This window comes from Amblyomma mixtum, chromosome 1 (genome assembly GCF_055824585.1).
Source record: "Amblyomma mixtum isolate Tamu chromosome 1, ASM5582458v1, whole genome shotgun sequence".
In the NCBI taxonomy this organism is placed as follows: domain Eukaryota; kingdom Metazoa; phylum Arthropoda; class Arachnida; order Ixodida; family Ixodidae; genus Amblyomma; species Amblyomma mixtum.
This window is the reverse complement of record NC_143012.1, coordinates 105,128,168-105,151,673: the sequence shown is the minus strand read 5'-3', so window position 1 is coordinate 105,151,673 and position 23,506 is coordinate 105,128,168. Positions and strand designations below refer to the sequence as shown.

The 23,506-nt window shown below is 46.5% G+C and overlaps 2 protein-coding genes and 1 long non-coding RNA gene across 3 annotated transcripts; 2 read left to right on the top strand and 1 right to left on the bottom strand.

The window, feature by feature from the left end:
• The first annotated feature begins 7 nt into the window (after window positions 1–7).
• Window positions 8–21,021, top strand: LOC149367415 (uncharacterized). The gene is made up of 4 exons (XM_089574022.1): window positions 8–247; window positions 333–492; window positions 16,564–16,629; window positions 20,555–21,021. The coding sequence occupies exons 1-4, from the start codon at window positions 8–10 to the stop codon at window positions 21,019–21,021; spliced, it is 933 nt and encodes a 310-aa protein (XP_089430148.1).
• LOC149367416 (uncharacterized) lies at window positions 3,912–11,974 on the top strand. The gene is made up of 4 exons (XR_016284844.1): window positions 3,912–3,989; window positions 5,020–5,113; window positions 5,660–5,735; window positions 11,675–11,974. It is a non-coding gene; the product is annotated as an uncharacterized LOC149367416 (long non-coding RNA).
• Window positions 21,022–21,334: 313 nt separating the features above from the next.
• Window positions 21,335–22,988, bottom strand: LOC149367414 (uncharacterized). The gene is made up of 3 exons (XM_089574012.1): window positions 22,686–22,988; window positions 22,500–22,590; window positions 21,335–21,358 (listed from the first exon to the last, which is right to left on the bottom strand). The coding sequence occupies exons 1-3, from the start codon at window positions 22,874–22,876 to the stop codon at window positions 21,335–21,337; spliced, it is 306 nt and encodes a 101-aa protein (XP_089430138.1). The 5' UTR covers window positions 22,877–22,988.
• Window positions 22,989–23,506: the final 518 nt, after the last annotated feature.

Below are 23,506 nucleotides of genomic sequence, written 5' to 3'. Positions count from 1 at the left end.
GACCAAAATGGCAGCCGTCGTCAGCCCCCGCGCAATGTCTACTCGCGCTTCTTGGACCGACCGGGAAGTGGAATGCTTCTTTGGCCTCATCAATGAAAAGAAAGTCAGCGAGGCGCTCGACAGCCGACGGCAGCGGAACCAAGACGTGTTCAAGGATTTGCAGGCCGAAATGGCCAACCTCGGCTACGAGTGGACGTGGCAGCAGTTGAGGAACTGTTGGAAGAATTTAAAAAAGCGATTTACGGCCGTGAGTATCAGCACTCCCTCATCTGATTTTCGAAACCCTTACGTAATGATACCACGTTGCAGCACAATTCTGTTTTGTGTGACAGGAACGGTTGGAGCAAGAAAAAAGTGGAGCTGCACCGTCGGCGTGGAAGTGGTACGACCACATGAGCGCGCTGCTCAGCCACAGGCCGATGGTGCAGGCTCGTGAATATGGCGTGGACTCGCTAGATGTCCCGCCAGACAACGGTGACAACTCGCAGCCAGGCAAGTATACACCAAAATGTGTTTTAACGCTCGTTTTCTTTTGATGTCATGTAGCAGGTCAGCAGCGCCGAAGTCAGCGACTCAGTCGCGGCGTTGTTTTGATGAGCTCTGGGTTGAATGGCGCTACGCGAGTTCAGCCAGCTTTCGCATTTCTAACAGCGCGATCATTTACAACCTCCTGCATTAAATGCTATGTTAACACGCAAAAAAAAAAATTCATTCCAGAAAACATAGAATCATAAGGAGAAATGCGGCTCTGTGATGATAACGAGTGCGTACAGCTACTCTTGAACGAGACGCACTAACATGCTTGTTTCAAGTGAAGACCATAAATAAGCTGATAACTGAATTTAATTCTTGACAAATGCACCGGGCGTGCGGCGGTGCTGACTTATTTTTTTATCATACAATTGTGTAACTGTGCGCACGTAATTGAGAAATAAATGAGCTACCAAGGCTTACATGGAATGACAGGTTTATTTAGAAGTGGAAGACTGTTTCAGCAGGGATAATATTGTTGCGCTTGTGCCATGCACTTGGCTCTAACAATTTTTTTTTGCTCCTAGTGCATTTTTCATTGACTGAAGTAAGCACCAACAGTCTTTGATTATGCAGTAGCCTCAAATTTGTGTGCCGCAGCACAGTTCCTTACGAAAGCAAACTCTTAAGAGCTCCTTTTCTTTGATGCAGATTATTATTGTGCTTTCATGAGACATGGCTACTCGGATGCCCATTTCACTACACTCTAAGAACTGCTACTCCTGCATTAAGAGTAAAAGAGCCTCGCTACTCCTGCAGGTCTCAATCTACTCTCTCTACAAACGAGAAAGAGTGAAAGGTCCTGTTCACTCCTCTTGACAAAAGAGTAAAATGGCATTTCCACTCCTGCATACCCCAAGGGAGTTCAGTGCTTGTTTTACTCCTCCGCCAAAGGAATTAACAAACAAATGATAACGTTCATGCGGCTCCACAGGCTGCACAATAGATATCCTTGCTCATCGTAGCAAGCAACTCGTATTATTTTCTTATGCCGCAAAGAATAATCTACAGCGAGGACGCGTTGTTCATTTTGCTAAGAGCGCTCGCCATGCATTCCTTCAAACTTGCGTTTAACTGTATTTTCGGGAAGCACTTACTATATACGTATACGTGAACTACGTGAACTAAGGGACTCGCTACTGCAAACGGGCATTGAATGCCCATTCACACTTGCAAGTAGCAGGGCATGCGACCAGCACTCGCTTGCGACCAGGCAGCAGCTCCACGACACCGTTACTCACACCCACAAGGGTGACCTGCGGGTCGCCTGCTCGTTTGATTCTCACGTGAAATGAGGTCTCGGGAATGACGTCAGTCACGCGCTTTGGCCCAGGCTCCTGCGCCCTCGCGCTCGGTCTTTTAAAGTGGTCTGGTTCCTCGTTATTAGCAGTGTGCTGCTACAACCTAAGCGAAGAGGAGAATATCGTGGCGGTTTTGATGTGCGCCACGGCCATACAATCGTAAGGGCGCGCTAGCTTCTCGGGGCCGGCCTGCCAGCCTGGATGCCGGCTGCCGGCGTCAGAAAAATGCATTGGTATTGTTTGTTCACGACCAAAGCTCTGGGATAGAGTATCATTAGCCAATGTCGAGTTGTTGGTAGAAGCGATAACAGCCATACAAATTTCCTCCGATAGCCGCTTTGCTGCTGCTCTGGAGTTCGCCTGGCCTCTGCTATAGCTCCGCTCCTGAAGGGGTCGCGGAAACCGAGCATATATTTATTTCCCTATGACGTGGGGTTCAGAGTAAAACGGTGCCGAGGGTAGCACCTAAGTGCTGGCCAGTTTCGAAGCGCATTCAGCTACAGCATCTATGTGAAATCGGCTAGGTTTAGCGACGACAAGGGCAGCCAGCGAGCAGCGCACAGTTCGTCGCCCGGCGCGACCGCGGGCGGCGTCGTTGCCGAAAGCTCGGCTCGCTCAATGATTCGCTCCGTAGCTTGCGAATCGCGCACGCAAGGCTGGAAAATCGAGCAGCGACTGGCCTGCGATTGAGCGAGCCTTTATGCCCACGTTTGCAGCACAGGTGAACAAATTTAGCACACATGTATGCATGGAATATCGGCTGCGTTGCGGCGATTCTTAAGCTCGTCCTCGACGCCATCATCACCGTTCGGGTGGACCCGAGCATATCTTTATTTCACTACGAGACATAGTTCACAATAAAACGTACTTACAATGCAAAGAGTAGCACCTCAGCGCTAGCCAGTTTCGAAGCGCTCTCAGCTCTGGCATCGAAGTGAAACCTCCTAGGCTTAGCTACGAATACGGCAGCCAGGGAGCAGGCCGAAGCTCATCGCGCGGCGCGCTCGCGAGCAGCGTCATTGCTGAAAGCTCGGCTCGCTCACAGATTGGCTCAGAAACTTGCGAATTGTACTCGCAAGGCTGGCAAATCGAGCAGCTAGCGGCTGGCCTGCGACTGAGCGCACGTTCGCAGTACAGGTGAACAACAATTAGCGCACGAATGCTTGGGATACCGGCTGCGTTGCGGCCACGTTAAGGCGATTCTTAAGCTCGTCCTCGACGCCATCGTCACCGTACGTGACACACAGGCTGAGAACTTGAATTCGAGTACGTGCTAAAGTAAGCTGCTCGTATTTCTCGGAACAATCTGAACTCGAAAAGACAGTTGCTTCTGTCGGCTTCCATGCATGTGGGCTCTTGCTAGTGAAAGTACACTCGAACAGGATGCGGCAAGTGCGGGCCGCTGTTGCATATAAGCTAAAGTGTGAAGCAAGTATCGTCGTAGTTCCGTAACGCAGTTGATATCACAGTAATCCGCTTGTACGGGTCACATTTAAGCTCTGTTTCATGTAGATCTCCGTCGGGCATGCCAGTGTCGTGTAGAGTAATGCATCGCAGCTGCTTTTTGTCCTACCGCTCGCGTCGAACATATCCTTGATATGGACCAGTTTGCGATACGGTGCGTTTCTTTGCCTTTTTTGTCGCATTTAAGGGATTTTCGCTGCCGTCAATCGAAATTGCATTCCGTCAACAGCGTCGTCTGCGCCGTCGTCTGCTAGGACACCCGGGGATGGGATCACAGGATCGCAGCTTCTACAAACGACATGTCAGCAAAAGTATCTAAAAGCGCTTTGGTATTCGCATTTAATAAAGAAATAAAATGAAAAAATATAATTTGTTTTTGTTGCGAACACAATTCAAATATTAGTAATAAAAAAAGCGCATTTGTAGGTTTTTTCAACGAAGCAAAACTGCAGCCGTCGTCACGTTTTATGTTATTTGGGTTTTCGTAGCATTGTTTGAGTGCTCGTGCGGTGGACGTGTATGAAGAACACAAGTGTGTTTTGGAAACCAACGACGAGAATTACGCCCTGTCAACACTGGTGATTTTGAACGGGTAAAGCCGTGAAGAAAGGTAGCGCTACGACTTCTTGTCATCTGGAGAGGCAACGAAGAAGAATGTGCGGTTTTGCTAAGCCTTGATGAGCCGTCTGAACGGTGAGTCCCGTGTACGTTTCTTTACTTCTGATCTCTATTCGCACGCGTTATTAGTGTGCGCCTATATAGGGGTGGCAGTGCAGGCAGTCTGCGTGCGGTTGCCTCAGCTATAATGCGTTAAGGCCGATTCACACGATGGTCCGTTCGCCCGCGGCCCGCGCACTACGTATTCATGCGTCACCACATTGAGAGGCGCGCTGTCGGCCGCGGCAGCGGGCGAACGGGCCGTCGTGTGAATCGGCCTTTACCATAAAAGAACGGGCGTATAGGCCGCATGGCAACTGTTGCTCCATAGTCTCTATCTGCGTTTAGTACTCGGGTGCCGCGGTAAATAAAAATGCCACCAGTTATCACAACAGAGTTATGCGGTCGCTTGCTAGCGCTGCGAAAAACAACAATGTTTACTACATTCCAATAGCATAGATTTGTGCTACGTAGGAGAGGATGATGAGTGTGCAGTGCCACGTTAAAGAGCGCTCTTGCTAGGCCAGCTGCGGACAGACAAGGGAACTGACAACGGTCGAGTTGCCTCGCGGCTGGTGCCCGTGGGATTGATTTGTGCTACTTAGAAGATGACGATGAGCGGCAGTGCCGCGCGACAGAGCACTCGCGCTAGGCCAGCTGCCAACAGACAGTGCTCAGTGTGTGTACTCGTCGGATTAGTGCTTACGCCTTAATATTTGTCATACAATTTTTTCGGGGACAATGATCGCGTGTAAAAGGCTGGGGCATATCCCTTGCCTAGTCATTTGTAAATTTTTATCTGTGCTTCCCCATGGAACAGAATTTGACACAGTATTATGTCAAAGTTAGATCGTTCTTGCGTCTGCCCTGAGGTGTAGGTGTCGATGCTTCCTCGCCTTCAGATTTTGAGAACTGTTTGGGATGCAACTGCGCACTTATTTAGGATTTCAAGCTTTTTGCTATATCCCTCGTTTGTGCGGCCCGCTTTCAAGTCGTTCGCTATATCGGTGATGGTTTGTTATTGATTTTCACTTTCACTTATTTATTCTTGGTTGACTGCCACCAGCTGTGCTGCCGGCGATTCTCCGCGCTCGGAACTATTCCCAGGCACGAGACCCTACCCACAGACCTCCCTGCACCACACTCACCAGTTTTCTTCGGTATTTTTTTCCCTTGCTCTTACTTGCATTGCCACTAGGCAGTTTTTATTTCTGTGCAGATTTGTTAAATGCAGTACCAATTTTCGTTTCATGCTGTGATGTGAGATATCGTGCTTCGTGCTAATGAATGCATGCCTTTTCCATCCTCTCGTCATTTGTGCAAAGCAGACGGGTCTACTGGTCGCTACGTTCAATTTAAAAATACCTTCGGTGCTGCTGCAAAGCACCCTAGTAGTAATAATTAAATCCTGTGCATGCTATATTCGAATAGTTACGCTCTTTTCATCATGCATAAAAATAGTGGTATTCCAGCCAGCTCATCTTTCTATGCGGTTGTGACAGTCATGTAAATATACTGAAGAAATGTATATCTGTGCATCACATACAATCTGTTCATTTCTTTTGCCATGGGCCATCTCATTGCTTTTTGTGTTCCTATGTTAATACCTTATTCTAATTTATGAAGCAGTAGACAATTTCTTCTCTTGTCATTCATGACATTGTTACGGCCACTGACAACAGTTGCTCTGACATATTTATTTGCAGTTGCCAGCTGCCAGTATCTACTGGGCCATTCGTGCTTCCAGCTTTTGGCTGTGCTCTCTCTCCTCAGCTGTTTGTGGTAGGTATTGTTTTCCAGTGATGCATACCTTACCTGCCTATTTAGAAAAATTTCGTAGACATAGGCTCACAGCCGGGTTTAGAAATGCATGCAGAGCTCTACGTGCACTTAGCAGCAGTACCTCCCTGTATAATCACATGAATCTGATTCTGAATTACATGAATGTAATTGCATGATCTGTATGAAATAGTCGCTCATGAAGCTTTTGACTGCTGCTGTTAACATAATGGAGTTTACACTGCTTCAGGTGCAGTGACTATTTCACACATGTTGCCTCTTATGCATATGTGCCCTCTGAAAAGGCGAACATATTCCTTTATCCCTTTAAAAAACATTGTGTTCTATCATGATGCTTTACCGGTATTTCTGGTGTATAGACCAAAATGTCACTCAGTATTATAACATGAAGCGGGAACTCAGTTTGTCCAATGTTTCAGAGGTAGCATGAAGCGGGAACTGAGTTTGTCCAATGTTTTAGGGGTCCTAAAACATTGGACCAACACAGTTCCCACTCGAGTTATTGATCACTTCGCTCTCGCCCTACCTTAAGCTTGCCGTCCAGGTTGGACAAATTGGTAGAGCGACTGCTCCAGTGAAGTGGTGGTTCTGAGTTCGAACACTGGACCAGGACGAATCTTTCTTTAACTACGAAGTTTCTGTGAAAGCTGTATAGCTTTCCTTTGTAGCCATTTGGCTGTGCTCGAGTGGATGTCAATGAGTAATTACTCCTTATTACAGATCTTTTGTCAACGCCAAACTGATTCAGTAGCAACAAATAGTAGAAGGGTAAAAGCATGCTGCTCCCAAAAATTCATTAAGCATGTTATAAAATATATGCTGTATTGTTTTAACTGCTGCAAAGAAATAACGGTGATGTTAGATGCCCAGCCCCTATTAGGTAAACATAGCTCGCAATTAACACAGTGGATGGAAAAGAAATATGGACTTCAACCCTCACGACGACCCTCACCCCAGTAAAACAAAAAGTGCCAGTGTTGCCCTACTTGAGAGCTTTGCTCTTTAAAGGTACAGTAGACTGCTACTCAAAGTTTACAAAAAAATGCGTCTCGTTTTCTGCATGTGCATTCCACAGTGCTGGTGCCATTTTCACTGGCCATTGACATTCAGTCGCATGATGTGCACCCCGCTCCTCGAGTTGATTTTGTTTGCCTTGTGAACCTGCCGTCAAAATCAGTGCAGGATAATGCTTCCCCAGTTGATCTGCAGTTAACCTTGTCCTTTGCCAGCTGCTGTCACCCTTTCTCCACAGAGAAGGGCGGTGGGAGTCCAAGCCAGGTGGAGTTGAAATATTTGACTAGTAGTGGACAGGGATCCTGCGGTTTGTTGAGGACACAGGCAGATTGGAGACTTATGGAAGAATTTTTTTACCAGCCAGAAAAGACGCATACACAAGAGAGAACCGCACAGGACAAGGGCTGGTAAAAGCCGTAGTCCTCTGTGGTTCTCTCTTGTGTATGCGTGTTCCTTGGCGGGTAAAAAAATTCCTCCGTAAGTCTCCAATTTGCCGGTGTCCTCCACAGATTGGAGGATCCCTGTCTGTTACTAGTCAAATTTCACTACTCCACCTGGATTGGACTCCCACTGCCCTTCTCAAACTTTCGAAATCCTGTTGCCCTAGCAGATCATCAGCTGTCGGTTGTATTACTTTCGCTTCAGTGAAATTTGACATGTAGCGGACAGGGATCCTAGAATTTGTGGAGTACACAGGCAAACTGGAGACTTATAGAAGAATTTTTTTACCAGCCAAGGAAGACGCATACACAAGATTCGTTGTCTGTGTTTCACAACTGAAAGTTCTAAATGCGTGCAATAGTGTATCGTGCATTCGCACGTATTTTGAAAACTCAATTTTTGCAGCATTAGGTTTTCGGAATTGGAGCTGTAGCATTGCCGCCACAGAATCCCGCTCGTTAACAAAGCGCACACTTATTTGCTAGGTATATATTCGGTATACCGCAACCAGTACACGTCACTGTTTGGAAGGTTCTGTCGCGAAATTTCTGATTGTGCAAGGTAGCTTTTCTTTTAAATTCAAGCGCTCTCTATTTGCTTTTTCCTGTGCATATTCATCGGTCGTTTCAATTCGGAAGCGTTGGTGCTGCAAGACGTGCATACGGAAGCTACGTTTGTGCACAAAGCTCCTGAATTTTTTAAAGCGCAGCTCTGACAGTTCTCGTTGTCATAAATAAGTACAAAGCAGCCTAATCTTTTTGGACACACCATTTCATGCTCTTAGCTGTTTCTGAAAAACAGGCTGCCTTTTTTTCTGTTTTTGGTGTGAAACATTCCTAACAACTTCTTTCTTTCTCCATGCACAGATAGCCTATGCATACACGGGCAGCTTGATTGCAATATTTAGGGCAATATTTATAACAGGTGCAGTGAGCCTTGGTGCATGTGGACAGAAATTAAGCTAGGGTGGGGTGGGGTATTTTCGCACAGGGTAATGTTATGCGGAGGGTTTGGCGTATTGAAACCGAGTCTTTCTGAGCTCTTATTAGACGTCCCAGCACCAGGACAGTAGTTGAGGCTTTTCTTCTTTGTTGTCTAGTCGATGGTTTCCATCACATAAAATAGCCTTAATTCTAGCTATCCCGTGGCCGTCTAACAGAACGATGCAGATATACTGAAGTGATCAGTGTTGCATAAAAGTAGTGAGAACATTGCAAATGCAAGACAACTTCATTGGTTTGCAGTGCACTAACGTGGCAGTCATAGAGAATTACATTTGCAAATCTAAATTTTGCATAATAGTATGGACTGGCACGTAATGTGCGAAGTAATCACAGTTATCTCGTTCATGCCAAATGCTAGTGTCAAACATTGTCAGTATTGCATATTTATAAAGAGCAGACATGCTGCGCCTAACTTGTCGTTGGATAGACTTTATTACTATGAAAGCAAAAAGTTTACACATGGCTGTCGTGTTCTTGCGTGGGAAGTAGTATTACCTTAAATGAGTATAAACACCAAATTTTTGGTTATGTGTGTTCTTTGTAGCGACGTGCTGGGCATTCGTATACATAGAATTGTTGCATAGTATTCGTCTCCAATCGCTAAATAATTACAACCAGATTTCTTTTCTTCCCTGTTTCAATAGCATAGCAATTGCTATGACATCAATGTTCAGTATAGGTTATGGAAGGCACAAAAAAGCTACGATATCGCTACTTCATCGTTTTAATTACAGTGGAACCTCGATTATACGTCCCCCGGTCATGCGACGACCCGCATTTTACGACGAATTTGTGCGGTCCCGGCAAAACCCCCATAGAGACAATGCATTAAAAACCTCGGTTATACCACGCAAATTTTAGAAGGACCCCGCTTCGTAGGACGGCTGGCTCGTACCGTCCGTCAAAAAAGGCCGTCAGCAAACGCAGGCCGGGATGTACCGTATTTTCACGATTCTAAGCACCCCCCCTATTTTCGGAAAAAAATTTCTGAAAAAAAAAAAAAACTGCATGCGAATCTAAGCACCCCCGTTTTTGCGCGGAAGAGAGCGTTGCCGAGGCCGCCAAGTGCACTTGCTCTCTTTTTCGTCGAGCCTGTGCAGTTGGAGTCCCAAGGAGGCGCGGCCTGCGTGTTGTCGTTGCGACTGAGAGAAGGATGAAAAGGAAAGCGCACGGGCCCGCCTACTGGCGTGAGCCAAGCCACCACCGCTGCCGAGGAGAGTTAAAAGATCAGAGGAAAGATAAAGAGAAAAGATAAGACGCGGGTCCCAGCAACAGATGCGTCTGCAGGAGCCGACGCTGATGAAAAAACAGATAAGCGGGCGAGGCCGCGCTCGCCCAAGCGAGGACAGCGGCGTCCACGGCGCTTTTTGTAATGGAAGTAATGGATGCTTGTGCCCCACGATAAAACTTCCGAAGTGGACAACGATGCAGAGGTTTGCGCTCCCATTCCTAGTTACGCGGACGTGTTGCAGAGCGTCGACAACATCCGGCGCTTTGCTTGCGCGCGCGACGATGTTGGCGACCTACTGCCAGACGTGGCAGCCCTTGAAAGAAAGTTGATGCGCCGAGGTTGGGTGTAAAAAAAAAAAAGTTACCGATTTTTTTAAACGGTAATAAAGATTTTTTTGCAAATCTGTTTCAAACAAATGCTGGGTTTTGTCTTTTTTAATCTGATTGGCGTACTTGCCGCGGGCTTGAAGCCGGTCAACAGTTTTCGGCGCAAGGCCGAGCGCCACTGGCCGCATTCTTTGATTTTCGATTATACGACACCCGGATTATACGACGGTTTCGCGCGGTCCCCTGAACGTCGTATAATCGAGGTTCCACTGTAGTTACAATGCTAAAGCCAGCCTGCCTTAAGAGTCGGAATCACAATGAATGACGAAGCCGCAATTATATTGCAGTTTTCCTCATGCCTCCCCTGGCTTATACTGACCTTTGATGCCATTGCCATTGCTCAGTTTTTAAAAGTGAAGCAGGAGAGAGAAGATATTTAATTACAAATTATTTAGCAGTCATAGGCGAATACTGTGCGGTTATCCGTGCATAGTAATGCCTTATGCATCATTAAAAACAAAAAAAAAATGTGCAACTGAAATTTGCTCGGCTGCTGACCCAAAAGACGCGGGTTCGATCCCGGCCGCGGCGGCTGGAATTTCTTTGGAGGAGAAATTCTAGAGGCCCGTGTACTGTGCGATGTCAGTGCACGTTAAAGAACCCCAGGTGGTCGAAATTTCCGGAGCCCTTCACTACGGCGTCTCTCATAGCCTGGGTCGCTTTGGGACGTTAAACCCCATAAACCAACCCAAACCAAACTGATATTTGTTGTCTGCCTCTTTGAGATGAAAAATTTTGAATTTTTCCTTCACTATTTTAGAGCATGAAATTCAGTTAATGGTATCTGAGAAACAGGAATTGCAACAGCCATTTCTCTTCAGCAAGAAAACTGTCATTGGTTTAAGTGTTTTCCCGATTCAAGGTTACCCTATATTTTAAACTGCACAATGTATTATGTGACAAGAAACCGTCAAGCACAATAGGTGTGGTTTTAGAAATGACTGGAAGTGATAAGGGAATACATTTACTTAGAGCAGGTAGTGACCGCTGATACGGATCATGAAGGGTAATAACTAGAGGAATATGAATGGGGTGGAGTGCATATGGCAGGTTCTCTCAGATCATGAATGGCAGTTTTTCAATACCCCTCAAGAGAAAAGTATACAACAGCTGTATCCTACCGGTATTCATCTATGGGGCAGAAACGTGGAGGCTAACGAAGAGGGTTCAGCTTAAGTTAAGGACAACGCAACGACCTATGGAAATAAAAATGATAGGCGTAACGTTAAGAGATCGGAAGCGGGCGGAGTGGGTGAGGGAACAAACGCGAGTTGAAGACATCCTAGTCGAAATCAGGAGAAAAAGGGTGCTTGGGCAGGGCATGTAAGACGAAGGCAAGATAATCGCTGGTCCTTAAGGGTAACGGAGTGGATTCCAAGAGAAGGCAAGCGTAGCAGGAAGCAGCAAAAAGTTCCATGGGCGGAGGTTTGCAGGAACACGGTGGACATAGCTGGCGAAGGACAGAGTTAATTGGAGAACATGGGAGAGGCCTTTGCCTTGCAGTGGGCGTAGTCAGGCTGATCATGATACTTGCAGAAGAGCTTGCTCATGTTAAAATTTTCATTTGGTAAATATGTGCTTGTTTTACATGCACACAGCTTTTGAAAGGACTAGCACAGTGATAATTGTATTGGGCTTCATAAAACTGTAGCTCTGAATGAAGGTTTGCAATGAAAGGTGTCTGCACTTGGTCACAATATAGGTACACACTAGTGGCGACATGACACACACGGATCAGTACATTCTAGTTGTATTTTCTTTTTTTTCATGGGGTTATATGCAGGATAGTATGAAAAGGGCATTGGAATTGACTCTTACTTGCATTATTTTCATTCATGTTTGCAGGCACCCGGAGAAATGCACGCATAGCCAAAGCTCCTTCACTCAGCCGAGCAAGCTACGGCATCGTCCAGCATCTTAGTTTCTTTTGAGCGCTTACAGCTCACTGCGGTGGATTTGGTAGATGGGTTTACTTTGCTTTTGGCAGTGTTCTTGGCATTTAATGTCAAGTACACCCCAAAAACAAAGCGGGCTTGTCTGCTGCTTGAGACACTAATGGGGCTTGATCCCAGCGAGCGCCTCCCGAGCGTGTTTTGGGCAGCCACAGCAATCACAGCAATGACTTGAGAAATAAAAGTTATCAGTGTTGTACATTTGTGTCATTATTTCTTGAACCATTGTTATTCCCAACGCAGACAGAGCACCATACTAATGTGCAAACTGTAGTGTAGCCATAAAGTAGTTGTATGAGCAAAAATTATTCTACTCAAAGATTATAATCCCTTTTGCTCACTGCTCTTTTGTAGATGTAGCGCAGGTGGATCCTGCAAAACATATGACCAACTTGCTCTGAAGAATACGTGAAATAAGAAAATTAGTAGGATACATTGAAAACACGTGAAACTCCCTTTGAAGGAGTAAAATAAGATCTGGGCTGATACTCCTTGAAGGAGTATAGTCACTCTAACAAACGGAGTCCTGGAACTCTACCTGAAAGAGTAGTAGGATGCTGTTTCAATGTGGTAGCTTTACTCCCTCGGAGGAGTGCCTGTACTCTATTGCAGTAGTAGGACAGTACTCCATGAGTAGGTGTTCAATCACTCTTTGTCCAGAGGGAGTAATTTTATTCTGGAAAAAGGAGTGGAATATGGGACAAGCAAATACTCCTCCAAAGTGTGTTCTGGGCACTCCTCTGCACTCCTTTAGTTCTAAGAGTGTACACTGACATAGTACACGGGACTCTAGCATTTCGCCTCCATCAAAATGCACTGCAGTGGCTCTATATTTATTGATGAGGTATAGAGAGTGTTTGTTAAGGCAGAAGCCTATGGAGCTAGTAGCTAATTTCCCCCTACCGTGTCCGTCTGGAGGGGTTAGGAATGGCGACAGCGGGTCGCGCGCTTCGGATGCTTCGGACGCTGTCCAAGGCTGCGGGAAACGAGGACCAAGGGGCCGACGACCCCTTGAAAGGATCCCTTGACAAGCATAGAAGTGGGGGTGGGGGACAATAAGGTCGGCGACTCCTTAAACCCCCGACTGTCTAGCTAAGCAGTGGCGCCTCTGGAGTCGGGCTCTGGCGAGCACTGGGCTCCGCCCACTTGTATCTACGACACGCCATTGCAGCGGTATTGGTTGGAATTGGGCGAGTGCAGGTGTAATAAAGCTCCGCCCAATTATCGAGGGGATAAAAACCGCTGCAAACAAAGAGCGGGGACGAGCGCGCCGAGTCTCAGTCTCGGCCGCTTTTCTACAGCCCTTTTTTTAAACAGCCTTTTTTTGACAGCCTTTCTTTAAACCGCCTTTTTCTTAAGTTCGTTGTGTTTTGGTCTCGTCTTCAATAAATTAGTTTTTTGCTTCAGTTTTGTCGCAAGAAGTTTGGAATTGCTGCCCCAACCGGCAACGTGTCGCCGGACGAGCGGACGAAGTACCGCTGACCAACGTACGATCGGACCAACCGCCCAAATCCGACCTTTCTTTAACTGGTGCCATGACCAGGATGTCCAGAGCTGCGAGTTAACTGGTGCCGTGACCAGGATAGTCCGAGCGGCTTTCTGCGAGCGGTTGGAGGCACTACCTTCCGGAAGCCTGACGGGGCAATACCTTGGTGAAGAGTCCCGGGGACCAAGGCCCAAGTGAGCCGATACCCTTGCGAGGGACCCGGAGCCAAGACTTCACGACAGCGCCAAGGAGCGAGCGAAAGGAGACCGGCGGAGCGAAGTGCTGCGCCTTCGGCGGCACCTACGGCGGCCAACTTCATCTGCCGAGAGGACGTGACGGGCCTGCTGCGAGCCCTGGATGCCGGCCAGTCATCTGCGCCTATGGACGCTACCTGCCGCCGCTGCGCAGCAAGTGCCATGATCGACAACCCGACAAACGAGTGAGTTTCCCCAGTCTCACTTTACTTGCCTCGAAAGTGCTTGAGCCGCAAGGTTAGAGTAACAGGGCACAATGGCCACAGTTGGCTGGTGGAGTGGACATGGCTATGGGTATTGGGATGGCCAGGAGCGGCCTCAAATGTCAGAGGCTGAGCGAGCCAAAGCAAAGGAGAGAAGCGACGCTTATATTCTTGACCTGAAGCGTCAGTTAGCGATAGCCGAAGAGAAGCTACGGCAGGAGAAGAAAAGGATTTTGAAGGAGGAACGCTCACGGAGGGCGGATAGAGTACTTCCGAAGACGGAACAGTCGCAGTCGTACCCTGATCGAGCGCCGATCAAGGTAGTGAGTAAAGCGGATAGCGGCAGCGGCATTCGGTCGGTTCCTTTTGAGAACCGCAAGGATGAACCTCTGGTTCCTGCAGACAGTGAAGCGATCACTAGCGCCGAAGAGCCGCCCATTGTGCTGTCAGCCACGAGTGTTGACACAGAAAAGCAGGCCTTGGTTCCCGAGGTGGAGGCGAGCTCCACAGACATTCCAGGCAAAAATTCGTCTCGTGCTGAAACTGTGCAGGCCAACTCTGGCGAGGAAGCCGTACATGTTAGTAGTGGTGCTAATGACACTGATGAGCAAAACGGTATGAACGGCTCGGCCGGCCGGGTTGCCCAGCGCGACATTTTGTTGCCAGCTGAAGCGGCAGTATGTAAAGCAGGGTGTGGCGAGAGCGGCATGTCTCAGAAAGCATCCGTAGCACAGGCTGTAGCTTCCGAGAAGCCGGAAGAACAGCTGGGTGAGCCAGACTGTTCCGATCCGAGAAACTCGGATTCAGGTAACACCGCAATGAGTATGACGGTCGATGAAAGGAGTCTGAGCAGTGACGAAGACGACGAATTCATCTCACTCCCTGAAGGAGGCGAAGATACACCGCCGCTGATAGGGTCGAAACGCGACCCATCCTGCAATCTCCTGGCGGGTCTCCGCAGCAGGTGGATCGCAAACCTAGAGGGCAGTTACGATGAATTGGTTGAGCTGGCCATGGCACATTCAAGAGGGCCCTCTAGGCACAGGCACTTAGAGCCTTGTGCGGAGGCTTGTGCACCGTATGCGCATACGGGCGGCGGCTCCACTGCGGTAGGAGATGAGCGACCGCGGAAAGCAGGAAGAATGTGGGGATTGTGCACGCTGCGGCACGTAATGTTTACTATTATGAGAACCGATCAGGGGTTCGATCCTGGTGGCTAGCGACGAATACCTATGTCCTCAGCCTTAGCCCACTCTGCCACTGCCAGGTCGCATAAAGCGTAAAAATGTTCCTTGGCTCGGGCACACAATGGGGCAGTGGGTGAGAGTGGGGGAACATGGGGGAACGTGGTGGACTGTGAACTCAAGTGCATTGATGTTGGACTCCCATGTTACAAGTGTTTCGACTGTTGTGGTTGCTTGTGAAAAGAAGTTAAGGAGTGTGAGTGTTGATGCATGCATCATGTGGTCTTGAACATGCTCTTTGTGCAGTTGTTAGTAGGACGCAGAAGCGCTCCTTTTTTATGTTGTTCGTACAGCGCTCAGTTGAGATCCGTTTTTTTTTTGTGCTGTTGTTTTTTTTTCTTTTTTGTTGTTCACGGCCGAGTCTTTTGTACTTTTGCGCGCTTTGGTATGTTGTGTGTACGGCGAGCGTCCACCCAACATTCTTGGTGGGGAGGTGTTAAGGCAGAAGCCTATGGAGCTAGTAGCTAATTTCCCCCTACCGTGTCCGTCTGGAGGGGTTAGGAATGGCGACAGCGGGTCGCGCGCTTCGGATGCTTCGGACGCTGTCCAAGGCTGCGGGAAACGAGGACCAAGGGGCCGACGACCCCTTGAAAGGATCCCTTGACAAGCATAGAAGTGGGGGTGGGGGACAATAAGGTCGGCGACTCCTTAAACCCCCGACTGTCTAGCTAAGCAGTGGCGCCTCTGGAGTCGGGCTCTGGCGAGCACTGGGCTCCGCCCACTTGTATCTACGACACGCCATTGCAGCGGTATTGGTTGGAATTGGGCGAGTGCAGGTGTAATAAAGCTCCGCCCAATTATCGAGGGGATAAAAACCGCTGCAAACAAAGAGCGGGGACGAGCGCGCCGAGTCTCAGTCTCGGCCGCTTTTCTACAGCCCTTTTTTTAAACAGCCTTTTTTTGACAGCCTTTCTTTAAACCGCCTTTTTCTTAAGTTCGTTGTGTTTTGGTCTCGTCTTCAATAAATTAGTTTTTTGCTTCAGTTTTGTCGCAAGAAGTTTGGAATTGCTGCCCCAACCGGCAACGTGTCGCCGGACGAGCGGACGAAGTACCGCTGACCAACGTACGATCGGACCAACCGGCCAAATCCGACCTGATTGCCTTTTAACTGTGTTGAAGAGCTGATAGAAAGGGAAAGTTCAACAGTTCTTCCTAGTCTTCAACCACGGGGCTCAAACTTGGAAGCTAACAAATAAACTGAATGAAAAAAAATATTAAGGGCAATAAGTTACAGAAAAAGCGATGAGTGTATTGTAAAAAGACACTGTGGATGACAGAACAGGAAATTATATCTCAGTCCATTAAGAGCAGGAAATAGACATGGGTGAAACATGTTATGTGTAGCATGATGTCCTTGAGTGACTCAAGGCAAGGCAGAAGTAGTTAATTTTAGTAGAGCGTCTGTAGCAGTAACGAAACAAGGAAGCTTGCTGGTGGCAAGGTGGCCATGCTAGTTGCGAAGCTGAGGTGATTGGGATTGATGACCCTTGTCGTGCAGTCGGATGGGATGGCATCTTACAATCTTTGGGTTGCAGGATGTGCAATTACAGAACTTTTGGATATAGAAACAGTAATTTTTTTCTTCTGTTTTGCAGACATCAGCGACAGTGACGTTAGGACCGAGGAGGACGATGCTGACGGCCTTCAAGAACAAAGTGAACGTAAGCTTGGGCAATTTTTAAGCACTGAATAGCTCAGCTGCACAGCAAAATTGGTTACCTGGGCCCATTTTCACACTTCGATCTCTCGAGGTACTGATCTCTTGAGGCGTACAACGATTGGCTGATGCAGCGGAAGTGGATGTGCTGTTCAGCTGCACTGCAAAGCGTCGTCAGACCAGCCTTGAAGATAGTGAGGTATATGTGATTACGAGAGTGCACTTGATTCGGCAGTCCTGTTTTTTGCTGCATAGCCACTGAAAATGCAGATGGGGCTGCAGTGTCTTGAGGCGCACCAGTTCTGGAACAAGTGCTCATGGCATTTACATAGTTTAGATGTGCACAGCTCTGATCAAGTGCTACAACTAAATTATTTGTTCTTTTTAACAAGCAAAATTATATTTCCAGACTTGTTTGAATGAGGTAGCAGCGATTTCATTGGCACAGAGTTCTGTTTCCAAGTTCACTGCATCATTTTTATAAAACCAGTTTACAATACTGTGGCACCGTTCAGGCTTCTTTGTACCCACAGATGCAGGTGATGCAAGTGCCGCAACTGTTTCTGCTGCTTCAACCCATCAAAGAGTGCTTGCGAGTATCTTGAGCGATCAGAATTAGAATATTTCCCCTCTATTATGCCTCCTGCATACTTCCTGCGTACCATTTTGATTTAGTAGTTTTGCATTGTGTAACTGAAGATAGAAAAAGGCAGCCTTATATCTTATCTTGTTTCACTAATATGTGTTCAAATGTAAAAAGAAATGACATTTTGAGTTTTGCCAAATCGAAGACAAAAAAACATATTTGCTTCAATCTTTTGGCAGAAACAACATGCACCGAAACTTGAATTTACAGCCACTAGCCATGCATCACTCCAGAGAAAATTACACTCTTCTTTGCTTGTGATTTTCCTACTGAGCTTCTTTTTGGTCTGTTCTGCATCTACCTTAGGGAAGTACTTTCTACAACGGTCCACCTCACGCAGCTGTGCCATGGTGTAGCACCCCGGTGATACACGATATCTTGGGATGTCACGAGATATATCAAAGGGCATCAATTTGGACTATGCTGCCATGACTGAATGTGAGCACTGCGTCTAAGATGGTAATTCGGATGCGTGTCTTGTAAGGAAGGCATTCTTTGATGCGCATTCCCAAACTATATGATTAGATGACTCGTAAGTATTTTGGCATCTCCCATAAAAAACAATATTCGAGAAGCAATTTGACTGCACATTGCGCTACTTGCTAGGGAGCAGGCTGTGTGGTGTGAAGAACTGATTTGGGCGAGTACCTATGCAGGAAAGGCTTGTTCATCATTTGGCTCATGTCGGCACTGCAAGTGTTGCAGTCTTTTGAACACAGCATTTGCCAGGCATTGCTGTTGGTAGCCAACATGTGGAAATACTGAAGCCAAACAGCCGTACGCATAATTTCTATGTGCCCACTAAAAAGCAAAAGAAAAGTTTAAATACAACCGAACAGAGGTGAGAAAATCTTGAGCCGGACATGAGGCAACAATGGCCCAGATTAAAACTTGCCAGCGCTCAATAAAGCATGCATAGTGCCTTTTTTGCATTGCCTGACGGCTGTTGATGGATCAGCTTTGTTTATGAAATTTCCAGGTTTTGTTTTGGCCTTTTTTTTTTCATTGCAAAGATACGAGTGAACACAAGCTGCAAAGAAATTGGCTTCAAAAAAAAAAAAAGGCTGTCCTGGCTCTATGCAAGACACTGAATAATATTCATGAAGGTTTTGGAATTTCATATTAGAAAACCAAAAATTGAATTCTTTTTTTCCTGCAGTTTAGCCTTCCCTACACCCTTGAATAACACGAGGTGGTTCAGATTAATCCAGGGCCCTCCAGTATGGCATCTCTCATGATCCATTCCATTTGTTGCTTTGGAATGTTCAGCCCAAATACCATACCATTCCACACATACTATGTGCTCTCCCTTTGAGGGGCATTGGCAAGCTGCTGTCAATGACGCGGGTACCTGCCAAATGTCCTGTTTCATTTTTTTCTCCCAGCTATCGCACTGTCATGGTCCAACTCTACCGTCATTAGTTGCCCAAAATACATGTATTCTCTTACAATATTCAATACTTTGCTGCCTATCGTTAACTATTGGTCCCTTGCCAAACTGCTGGACGTGACTTCAGTTTTCTTATTGACTTTTAGCCCTACCATTCTGCTTGAATGCTGAGGTCCTCGGTCATGCACTAGAACTCCTTCTGAGTTACGTAGCTGGGCGACATCAACAAATCAGAGGTTCCCAAGATGTCCTCCTTTAATTCTTATCCCAAGCTCTTCCCAGACCTATCCTTTGAACACCTCTGATAAACATGCAGTGAATAGGTGTCACCTTGCCCTACACCCTTTTCAGGCCGGTATGTTGCTGACATCACTGAACACCATAGGCCTTGTTGTTCAATTTCCTCAACACTCATTCTTTCATTTTCCGGTGGAGAATTGTGGCGGCACTAGGATTCCAGCCATGGGCCTCCTGCACCCCAGGCGGATGCTGTACCTCTGCACCACCGCAGCAACCACTGAAACGGCCACTATGGTGGCCACTCTACTATACCTTGAACACCTACAGGCATTGCTGATGCTGAGCTATATGCAACAGTGATGAGAGAACAAGAGTAGAACAAATTTTATTCAAAATAGAAGCATTCAAACACAGCACAAAGCTATTATACCTATGTTATTGGCAGGTGGTGTCAATATAAAGTGATACCACCTGCTGTCTTTAAGTGTGTTTGTAGCATTGTGATGTGTTGTATTGCCAGGAATGTTCAGGTAGTGCAAACTGAATCTGACCATTTTTTGGAGCAAAAACTTTCTTTCCTAGTGAAAGGAGCAGTTTGCATGTGATAGGCATTGCTGAGATGGGCAGAATTTATGCATAAGTTTGGCATTTTCCCATTCTGGTACATTTAATGGTTTCACCTAAACTTTCTGTAACCTTTGTACGTTAAGGTGTGGTGAACTAAGTTTCAGTTACACAAGGTTAAGTGTATGTACCTACAATATTTCTTTCTTTTTTTATACTTCTAATAGAAAACTGTCTCTTGGTTTATTGACCATGCCTAAAGCTAAAGCTGTTACCTGCCTTTTGACAACTCACTTTTTAAACAGGGACATTGCCATGTATCATGCAGAAATGTTACTAGTGAAAGGGGGACATCATGACAGTGGATGTAGTCTCAAATTTCAGGTCTGGTACCTTGCTACAGCATCTTTCCCCTCTTTAAAAGTCTGAACATTCTAGAACGTGTTTTCCAAAAAAAATCATAATGCCTGGGCAAGGAGTCTCTAGTTATTGCATGCATTCAAAGACTGTCATAAACCAGAGTGATAGTCGTGACACATAAAATCAGAACTGTCTTGAGCTTCCAACCTGCATGGACTCAGAACACTGGTTCCTTTAGCAAAGAAAAAGTAAATTATGTGCAAAGAAGTGAGCACTCTGGTACAGTGTGCGTGCTGCTCAAGATTATGAGGCAGTGTTATTCTCTAAAGGGTGTGTGCTGGCAAGATGCTGTAAATGTAATGGGTGCTCATCACATTTGGGTAAGGCTATATTTTCAGGATATGCATGAACACAGAGGGAAAGCTGTGAGTGTTTTTCAGAAACATTGCACATTGCATTTCAGAAACGCTGCACCCAAAAAGATTGTTGGTGACTACTGCAAGTGCCCCAAAGAGTGCCCTGTGTGGAAAGTTAGCTGTAGCACTATTCCTTTTCAACTCCATGCAGTTTTCTTGCAAGAATTGATTGCTTCAGCCAAAGCAGGTTCCAAAAGTTAAAAGTAGACGAGCCTTTTTTTGCTCTACAATCCTTACTTTTTCCGCAAAGTGTGAATAGTCCACAAAAGAAGGATGTTGTGACCATTTTCATTTATTTCCCTTTTTTTTGTAGCGAGCACCTCGCGCAGATCACCACCACAGAAGCGACGCCGCGTGGGGAAGAAGAATTTGGAAACGGTGCTGCTGAATATGCACCAGAAAAGCGAGGAGTTTTTCACCAAGCAGGCAGACCTGCAGTTCGAACGCCAAAAAGAACTGCTCGCGGAAGAAGGCAAGAACATGCAGGACTTCCTGCAAGGAGTTTCCAGCTCCTTCTTACAAGGCACACAAGCCCTGATGGGGCAGTTCTTTTCCCAGCAGGCAGCATTGGTGGCATCACTTCAACACATACCTAGCTTCACACAATTGAACTTACAACACCTACTGCCAACACCGCCACCAGCCACCAACACACCACCAGTCACCAACACATCACCAGTCACCAACACACCACCAGTCACCAACACATCAGTCACCAACATGCCACCAGTCACCAACATGCCACCAGTCGCCAACTTGCCGCCAACACCTAAACACTGAGGTAAACTCAATTCACGATCCTGCCAATTCAGTTGCCTTTAAGCGAGGACAAGGGTCTTTAAACTAATGTTTTTATTTACGGCTAGAAAATCATGAAATTTTGCGCACATGTGCTTTTTTCCCTTCTAATAGCAAAAGTGTAATCATAATTGAGCTGGTGGTCTTAATCAAAAGTTATCTAACAAAGTCTAGAGCGTAATTAAGTGATCTCTTACGCAGCTTTAATGAGCATTTTCATTGCATTTTGTTGCTTTTAATTGCATGAGTTGATGGCCAAAGAGTTCGCATACCTGGTGACATCCTTCATTTTTCTCTAAAGACGTGTCATCCTGATATACTGTGTCGAGAGTAAAAGGTTGCAGTATTTGACACTGCAACTCTAAGCTAATTGCAAATTGCTATTTATACATGGCTGAAAGAAAAAAAAGAGAATGTCTTTGGCTATCAATTCATGCAATTAAAAGCAACAAAATGCAACGAGAAAGTTCATTAAAGCTGCATAAGAAATTACCTAATTACACTCTAGACTTTAATATAAATTTCGAACTAAGACTACCACCTCAGTTATGATTTCGTATTTGGAATCAGAAGAGAAAAGTGCCTCTGTGTGCGAAATTTCATGAGATTCTATCCATAAATCAAAAAGCTAGTTTTAAGACCCTCGTGCCCCTTTAATCATTGTAAGAGAGTAACAAATAGAGGCTGATGCTTCCTTAACTCTTTCCTGTCCGCGGGGAAAATGGTGGTTTTCAGGTCATATCATTAATATTTTTTTTCTTTAACAAAACTTGCTTGGTACAGGAGTGTATGGTACCGAATTGTAGAGGAGGAAAGTCTCTTCACATTGTTATTAGTCACAGTCAACATGTTTATTGAGTAAGAGATGAAAAAAAAAATTATAAGAGAGAAAATTGTAGTTACAAAGAAAAAACACACAAAAACATCACAGTTTTGTCACAAAAACAAAACATAAAAAAATTTCAAAATATATATTTTTTACAACAGGGATAGATGCAACATTGGAGCAAATTTTAGTTTGCTGCGAACAGTATTAGCTGGGCTAGAAAAGGAAACAGTAGTCCTAGTGACTATCGTGCCACCGCGCGAAACAGTTCCTTGTTGCCGTGAAGCAGAGGTTGGCCGCACATGTCTCACAGAAAACATTTGTTTTTTGTTCCACCTTTTTTTCTTCGTAGCACAATTTGCAGTTCCGGTACTTTGCATTTTCTGCGGCTTGTGCTGCAGCCCCTGAGGTGATTCACGAGGCGGAAACAGAGGGCGAACATTGGTGTCCTCAGGATGTAGCTCATCAAATCCGAGGAGTTGCTCGATCAATTCAAGTCTGAACGCGAACTGATCAAATCCTGATGTCCTCGACAATTCTGGCGCTTCGGGATGCTCCTGGCCATGCGCGTCAAAAAGTATGAAGCTGTTGACGACCGCGCCGCCGAGCGCCGTGCGACACTCCAGCGCGCAACGCCGAGGTCGACCCCTGGCTGTCTTCGAGCCGAAAACACGACTCTCTGCGCTGCCGGCGGCAAGTAATCCCGCCCGAAAGACGTTGACACCCTGCAGATAAGAGTTATGACCTTCAGAACACTATGATCTTTTCCGATAAGCGCGCAGCAAAAGCGGAACATTTCGGGGGAGAAAGCGAAACTTACCGAGGCATGGCTGTTGACGTTCCGGGTCGGTCTGACGCAGTTTCGCTGTCGGTGCTGAAGTCTGAAGAGCCGAAGTCGTCTTCTGAATCCTCACTGCTGCTGTTCTCGTCCAAAAACGAACTCTCAGGAGCATCAATTTCTGTGGAAACGCGCGGTTTCGGCGCAGCAGCAGCGCGCGACGTCGACGCCATGGTGGAAACAAGGAGCGCCGGTCAGCTGACTCCGGAGGGGCTTCAAAAATCACCGCTTGGCGGAAAAAGTCAAACCAAAAGCGAAACTGAAAGAAGAGTCCCTTTATTTCACACTGGATGAAGCTAGTTGTCCAGGAACGCTTTAAAAGCGGGAAAATACAAACTTGAAACAATCGATAGCGGGCTATCGATGGGAATAGGCGCGGACAGGAAAGAGTTAACGTGCAACAGCCTCGGGAGCATTAAAGGGACACTGCGGACAACTCCATCCAATTATTGTTGTTGATACAAAATAATTCTTTGCCACTTTCTGGCTGTGTTGACGTTTCTCTAGCACCAAAAGATGCATTTACAGCAGAGAAAATTGGATTACAAGACATTGCACCAGTGGAATCAAATTTGTGACGTCTGTACCAAAAAGGACGGGCTGCTACCACATACAAGTTTGGTTTGGTTTATGAGGGTTTAACGTCCCAAAGCGACTCAGGCTATGAGGGACGCCGTAGTGGAGGTAACCGGAAATTTCGACCACCTGGGGTTCTTTAACGTGCACTGACATCGCACAGTACACGGGCCTCTAAGATTTCACCTCCATCGAAATTCGACTGCCACTGTTGGGATCGAGCCCGT